General features: G+C 31.8%; 2 protein-coding genes across 2 annotated transcripts; one reads left to right on the top strand and one right to left on the bottom strand.

Annotated features, from left to right (window-relative positions):
• LOC107616330 (laccase-15-like) lies at window positions 1,248-3,093 on the top strand. The gene is made up of 3 exons (XM_021110741.1): window positions 1,248-1,386; window positions 1,493-2,018; window positions 2,096-3,093. The coding sequence occupies exons 1-3, from the start codon at window positions 1,294-1,296 to the stop codon at window positions 3,076-3,078; spliced, it is 1,602 nt and encodes a 533-aa protein (XP_020966400.1). The 5' UTR covers window positions 1,248-1,293; the 3' UTR covers window positions 3,079-3,093.
• On the bottom strand, window positions 5,159-6,281 carry LOC107616867. Its single transcript, XM_016318764.2, has 2 exons — window positions 5,889-6,281; window positions 5,159-5,502 (listed from the first exon to the last, which is right to left on the bottom strand). The coding sequence occupies exons 1-2, from the start codon at window positions 6,210-6,212 to the stop codon at window positions 5,419-5,421; spliced, it is 408 nt and encodes a 135-aa protein (XP_016174250.1). The 5' UTR covers window positions 6,213-6,281; the 3' UTR covers window positions 5,159-5,418.

The raw sequence follows: 7,601 nt of genomic DNA, 5'->3' as shown, positions 1-7,601 counted from the left end.
AGCAGGTCAAAATATAATAAGATCCTTATCTTACATACATATATATACGTGTAGTTTAATCGTCGATCAACCAATTTCTCATGTGCTACTCAATTAACAACTGGATAGACGTTAATTATTAATTTGGAGTTGGCTTCATCAACACCGTATACCTTCTCAAGGTCGAATGATTATTTCGTTATTTAGTAGTGATGATGTGCCACGTGGTCACAAGATCAAAGGAATGTTTTCTTGTTACAGTTTCTCGTCTACATCGTAAACCAATTTTATACTGTATATTTTGAAGTATTTATCTTGCACATGTATTTCAATTTACAAGATGGTAAATTGGAAATGTTTCAAAGAACTTTTTATTTTTAATATTGGGGTGGTGGTGGTATTTTTTTTAGATGTGGATTGTTAGGATGTTATACTCAAATGTGGAATCGTTTAAATAGAGAAGCAGAAATCAGATCGTCCAATTTATTAGAGATATAAAAAATCAGACCGTTTAATTTCTAAAGGTACACAAATCGGACCGCCCAATTTGTAGAGATACAAAAATCGGACCGTCCGATTTCTAAGAGGTATACAAATCGGACCGTCTGATTTGTGTTAAAAAAATTAAAAAATTTTAAGTACAGAAATCGGACCAAAAAATTTGTGTACTTTTCACAATTTTAAAAAATATAAAAAATTACAATGTTAAGATATATCACCACTTTTATTTCCATAACAAAAAGAATTAGCCTGTTTCAAATGTTAAATAATAACTTTATATATGTCTTGATTTACAAAGACTAATCGGAGTCAAATCTACCTAAATTTGGTCAACGACCTAAGGAAAAAATAAATAAAATTGTATTGACAGTTCCTCTATGGTCACTAAAAATAGCATAGGAATCTATGACGACGAAAGCAACTACACGAAATAATTATTAGGTATTAACCTTCTTTCTTTCGTTCAAAGTTGGAATTATTAATTACGTTGATCAAAGTACATCCATGCATGATAATTATAAGGATATATGTATGTATGTATGTAGTTGATATTATTATATATATGAAGACGATATACATTCCTTATCTATCTACATACTTTTAATATCACGACATTTCTTGCATGCGCGCGCAAGCAATTAAGCCGTCAAATGCTGTATGTCAAAGCATATTCTTACGCGTAATTATAAGCCATGAAAATACTATATAATACCATGCATAACCAATGTCCCTATCATCAATTCATATCAAACATACAAGCTAGCATTTCCAATTTCATATACATCATCATATTTTTCTCCATATATAATATATATGAGAATCACACCATCGGTCCTACAGTTCTTAGGAATTTTGTTCCTAAATGTTCTTATCACTACCCAGGCTTTGAGGCATTACAAGTTTGTGGTATATATATATGCTTATAGTTACCTAGATTCTTGCTTAATTAAGTCATATATATAATTAGCATTATTGCATCTCATAACATATAATAAATTAAATTATATTGCAGGTGAGAGATGCTCCCTTCACAAAGCTTTGCAGTGCAAAGAACATCTTAACAGTAAATGGAGAATTTCCAGGGCCAACATTGTATGTTACAAAAGGAGAAAGCATAATTGTTGATGTGTATAACAGAGCTAACTATAACATCACCATTCACTGGCATGGAGTGAACCAACCAAGATATCCATGGTCTGATGGCCCTGAATTCATCACTCAGTGTGCCATTCAACCTGGTGGTTTGTTCTCTCAAAAGGTTATCTTTTCTGAAGAGGAAGGCACACTTTGGTGGCATGCTCACAGTGATTGGTCTCGTGCTACTGTTCACGGTGCTATTGTCATTAAACCCAAGCCTGGACATACATATCCATTTCCAAAGCCAGATAGAGAGGTTCCAATGATATTAGGTGAATGGTGGAAGCAAGATGTTGTCAAAGTTTTTGATGATCTTGTTTCAACTGGAGCAGATGCTGCCATCTCTGATTCTTACACTATCAATGGTCAACCTGGTGATCTTCATCCATGTTCTGCCAATGGTATTGCTCTCTGCTTTTTGAGTTTTTTCTATTTATGAATCTCTCTTTTACTAATTTAATTTGTTTGTTTAATGCAGAGACCTTCAAACTAAATGTGGAACATGGCAAGACTTATCTTCTGAGAATGATCAATGCTGCAATGCAAGACCTTCTCTTCTTTGCAATCGCTAAACATCAATTGACAGTGGTTGGAAGCGATGGAAGCTATGTGAAGCCATTCAAAGTGGATTACATAACAATATCACCAGGTCAAACCATGGATGTGTTGCTTGAAGCTAATCAACCTTTGGATCAATATTACATGGCTGCCAAAGCCTATTCAAGTGCTTTCAATGTTAGATTTGATAACACAACAACCACTGCTATTCTTCAATACAAGAAGGGAAACTACATTATTCCATCTTCAATAAGCACTCCTCACATGCCTTCACTTCCATCTTTCAATGACACCAATTCCTCTGTCAACATCATAACTCAAATGAGAAGCTTGGCAGATGAAGCACACCCAGTTGACGTGCCATTGAACATAACAACCAATCTGTTCTACACCGTTTCAGTTAACTCATTGCCATGTCCAAATGGTACCATATGCAAAGGCCCTCGTGGAAATAACCGGTTTGCAGCAAGCATGAACAACGTCAGCTTCCAGTTACCACAAAACAATAACATTAACATCTTGCAGGCTTATTATAACAACATAAGTGGTGTGTTCAGTGAAAATTTTCCAGATGTGCCACCACTACTATTTGATTTCACTGCTTCCAATTTGTCCACATTTCTTAGAACTCCATCGGTAGATACAGAGGTGAAGGTGCTTGAGTATGGCTCCACGGTGGAGCTTGTTCTTCAAGGGACTAATTTGCTGGCTGGTACTGAGCATCCAATGCACTTGCATGGCCATAGTTTCTACGTAGTTGGATGGGGATTTGGAAATTATAACAAAGACAAAGATCCTTTCAACTATAATCTCGTTGATCCTCCTTATCAGAATACAGTGGCTGTACCTAAAAATGGTTGGGTAGCCATAAGATTTCAGACCAAAAATCCAGGTAGAAATTAAATTACTTATATTTGATTTCTGTATGTTCATTTTTAATTAATTTGTTTTTTGAATAATCAGGGGTATGGTTCATGCACTGCCATTTAGAGCGACATGTAAGTTGGGGCATGGCTATGACTTTCATCGTCAAAAATGGTAACAATCCTGGACAACAAATGCTGCCACCCCCTCCAGACATGCCACGCTGCAACTAATTCCAATTAATATATACACATTTACATCATCTAATTTCATTCTTTTATTAAGTTTAAAAGTTTTAGTTGTTAAAAATTTGAGTCTTCTATGTTTTTTAGTTTTTATTTTTTTTAAAATATTGTAAAAGTTAAAATTTTGTATCTCAAAATTAAAATTTTAGTTTTAATTTTTAACTACCAAACTCAATATTTTCATCTTAATTTCAGTCTCTAAAAACAAACAGCTATCTATATATGTTTGGAATCTCGCTATACATCCACACGATTTATGCAACCAAGCAATTTGGGCTTCGTCTTCTCTTCCTCCTCCTTTTTTCTTCATTTTTTTATTATCGTCATCGTCATCACCGTCATACCACCAACCACATCCATCTTCTCTTCTCCCTTCTTCTTCTTCTCTTGTTTCTTTTTTTATTTGAATAAATTCTTTGATCTTCTCCTTCTTTTTCTTCTTCCTCCTCTATCATTATTATCGTCATCACCAATATCACCAATATTTTGCTAACATATTTATTGATTCTGATTCTCTATGGTGACATCATTAAATAATTTCAAAATCGAAAATATTATCAAAACGAAACTATTGTATAATACCAAATGAAACGAAAATTCTCCATGGAAAAGTCTAAGGGGCCAGCAACTTTGTTAAATTCTGGCCGGCATGTAACCAACAAAGAAAAGTGAGTCATTGGATGAAATCTCACACCCATCTCACACCATTAAAATCATCATTGATGGCTATTTGATGGCTACAAATCACAAAGTTGCTGGCCCCCTAACATTCCTCTTATATAAATTCGAATTGAGAAACACCCGCGTCTCGAATGAACCGAAAATATTATCAAAACGAAACCATTGTATAATACCAAATGAACCGAAAATTGTCCATTATATAAATTCGAATTCAGAAACACGAGCGTCTCAAATGAACTGAAAATATTATCAAAACGAAACCATTGTATAATATCAAATGAACCGAAATTTGTCTATTATATAAATTCGAATTCAAAAACAAGTCAATTTTAAATAAAAACAATGTCATCAATAAGACAAAAATTCGGTAACAACGATAACAATAGTACGTATTAGAAAAAGACAATAATGATAACGATGATGATGATAATAATAATGATGATGATAATGGAGAAGAATGATGAAAAGAAATGAGGAGACAAAATTCTAATAGGAAGAGGAGGATCGGAGGAGGATATGAAGATCGAAGAAGAAAACGTAGCATCCAAATAAAAAAGTGCAAGGTGGGAAGGAAAGAAAACAGAAAAAAGAACATAATTTAAATTACTTAGATCAACTTAAATATTAAAATTGTTTGGATATGGAAAATTGTTTATATGTTTGTTGATTTTGATCAATTCCCCAACTTTTACAAACGCAGTTGTCACTAGCCTCCCAATCACACATGCAACATCAAAGCCATAGTAAATTACCAAGAAATAAATGAAAAAATTCTCGAAGGTGAAAACATTAATAGAGTAAATTTTCTAAAATAAGGAAATCGATAAAGTAATGAAATGAGAATATTAGTCATTATTAAATTTATAATTTCTATTTCTATCATTTATAAATCACAATATTTTAATTTAAGAGCAAATCCAAATAAATTGCTACTAAAAATGCTCAAAAAATATAAAAAAGAGTGCTATATGCAAAGGGAAAACTGAAAAAGTAAGAAAATCCTATACGCTACAAAGTTTTATTTTATTAGAATGATAAATTGATAATGCTAAACAAACTTTCGTTAAGCCTTTTTTTCCATATCACTCTTCTATGAATTCTATCATTATTATTATTGCAACCTCCACCACAAACCTAGTAATAAGATTATTATTACTTTTGGGTCCTAATTCTCATTACACATCATAAAGAGCTACTTTCACAAACTCGCCATATCATATATTAAAGTATTTAATGTACTCAAATATTACAGGCCAGGGTTACTGCATATGCACGGCATAACTAGTCAACAATATTAATTACACCCCATGTACAACTAACCATGTCTTTAAACAAAGAAGAAGAAGAAGGAAAATATAGAAAATGAAATTAAAGGTCATATCACAAAACTATACTATATGAAAATTGAAAACTAATTAAAATAGCTAACTTAATTAAATAAATTTGTAACACATTAATTATGCTGGGGACCTGAGCCACCGCTAAGTCCCGGCCTTCCATCGCCAACAGGCCGCCGCCTTGCAGCCAAACTTGAATCCTAAACAAAATATAAAACTTCTTAATAATTAGTATTATAAAAATATTGTCAAAAAGATTTCATTTCCTAAGAATACGTAAAATAAATGGGAATTTAATTTAATTTTTGTATTTTTTTCTGAAGACAATTTTGTTCGAACATTTGAAATTTTACAAAGAATATGCATGATTCTCCTCTAATAATACTAACTTTCCATACTAAAACTTTAATGTAAAATTACTAATTAAGAAAAATAATAAGCATTTACTATGCCAACTTATCATATGTTGATTCTAATTTTTGGAGATAAACTAAAAGATTTGGGCGTTGTAGGAAAATTAAAAAACAGTGTTAGAAATTATATGCCCCAGTAATGAAAATCTAGGGTGAGATGGAAGATATCGTACAGTAGTAATGTCATCTTGAGAAGTTGAAGAAGGTGGATCTTCATCTTGTTGGTAACTTGCCTTCATGTTGGTATCACACTCACAGATTCGTAGGGTTGAAATATCATCATCATCGCCAAGATCTGCATCTGAATGAGGTTTCAGATGAACATTTTTCTCCTCTTTTTTCTTGTTTTCAGCAGCAGCAGCAGTAGTAGTCTCAAAACCAAGACACTTGAGAAGAGCATTGAGTGCTTCTTCAAGTAAATAACATGGGTTGTAAAGAGGGATTCTTCTCTTATCATCAGCTTCTTCTCTCTTCATTGAGGGTGATGACATCTCCATTATTATTCTGCTTCACCCTTCTTAGTCTCTCAAATTTATTAAAATTTGTGCTTTTATAACTAAATCTTTAATGTTCTCATATATATATATAAGTAAATTTTATCCGATTCTATTTAAAATGACATGTAAATTATTTTGTAATTTATTATTTGAGATGGTAATAATATAATTTCTTAAAATATCAAAATTCCACTCTCATTAATTAAAATATAATTAAAGTTTCGACGTCATCGTCATCTACTGCCTTCTTACACAATTTCTCTTTTTTTAGTGCATTATCCCTTAATCACGCATTTTCGTTATCCATAATTTTGTCATCTTTCTCAATATAGTTAGCGACGACGTTATCACTATCTCCAGTCCTTTCGCTCAATCTCTCCTTCTGAAGTAAATCACTTCTTACCAACATAATTAATGGTTAATTTAGTTATTAAATTTTTTATTAATTTGAATAGATTTATTTTATTATATTATATTTTACATATAAATATATGTTCCATCATGTAATTAAATAAAGATATGTTTTTTGATGAAAAAATTTAATAATCAAACTAACCATTAATTATGTTGATAAGAAGTAATCCACGACGGAAAAAAGAATCGAGTCAGGGAACATGAGATAGCAATAAAATTATGAAATTACGAGCGATGAAAATTCAACAATGTCATTATTTCATTAAGGGATGATGCACTGAAGAAATAGAGATTGCATAAGAGGAGAGTAAATCCACGTCGGCGCTTCTTGTCACTACTGCAACGCTTGGAAGGACCGAAGATACTAATGAAGAAAGAATGGAAGAGTGGAGATGTACTTCAATTAACAGGAGTGGAGTTTTGATATTTTAAGAAATTATACTATTACCCATTTCAAATAATAAATTCTACCTAATCACTCTAAAATAACATATAAGTTACCTTTCATAATGTGTCACATTTTAATTGGTCATTATCTTAACCATAGTTGGATTATTTTGTATTATACTGACTCTAAATTTAAGTACAATAATTGATTCTTGCAAAGCTGCATACAATATTCTTCTAAGCATATATTCTTAAACTATGTAGAAATCGATCAAACACTAGAAACCAAGGTTCCACATGACCTTATAGTAGTGCGCCCCTTGTGTGCAATTGCAAAAATACTATAACATTAAAGCATGCATATGATTCAAAACTAGCGACCTTTTGTTTCACCATTTGCTTTCTTACAACTAAAATAGCTAATTTGTCACCGTTTGTAAAATTTATTCTTATAAGATGTTGATGAATTCTTAGTCAGCACGCCAGAATAACTAAAAATATCACTTTAACTTATAGTAAAATAATGATATGTAGATAAATAATTTGAAAAAAAAAAGAAATTTTAACATAAAAAATTTGTAGTGTGGC

This window comes from Arachis ipaensis, chromosome B09 (genome assembly GCF_000816755.2).
Source record: "Arachis ipaensis cultivar K30076 chromosome B09, Araip1.1, whole genome shotgun sequence".
Classification (NCBI taxonomy): Eukaryota; Viridiplantae; Streptophyta; class Magnoliopsida; order Fabales; family Fabaceae; genus Arachis; species Arachis ipaensis.
This window is presented reverse-complemented; position numbering and strand designations above follow the sequence as displayed.

Coding starts and splice junctions, on each gene's coding strand:
- LOC107616330 (XM_021110741.1), top strand. CDS start 1,294: ATGAGAATCACACCATCGGTCCTACAGTTCTTAGGAATTTTGTTCCTA. Junction 1,387..1,492: donor TGAGGCATTACAAGTTTGTG/GTATATATATAT, acceptor ATTATATTGCAG/GTGAGAGATGCTCCCTTCAC. Junction 2,019..2,095: donor TCATCCATGTTCTGCCAATG/GTATTGCTCTCT, acceptor TGTTTAATGCAG/AGACCTTCAAACTAAATGTG.
- LOC107616867 (XM_016318764.2), bottom strand. CDS start 6,212: ATGGAGATGTCATCACCCTCAATGAAGAGAGAAGAAGCTGATGATAAG. Junction 5,503..5,888: donor CTCAAGATGACATTACTACT/GTACGATATCTT, acceptor TATTTTGTTTAG/GATTCAAGTTTGGCTGCAAG.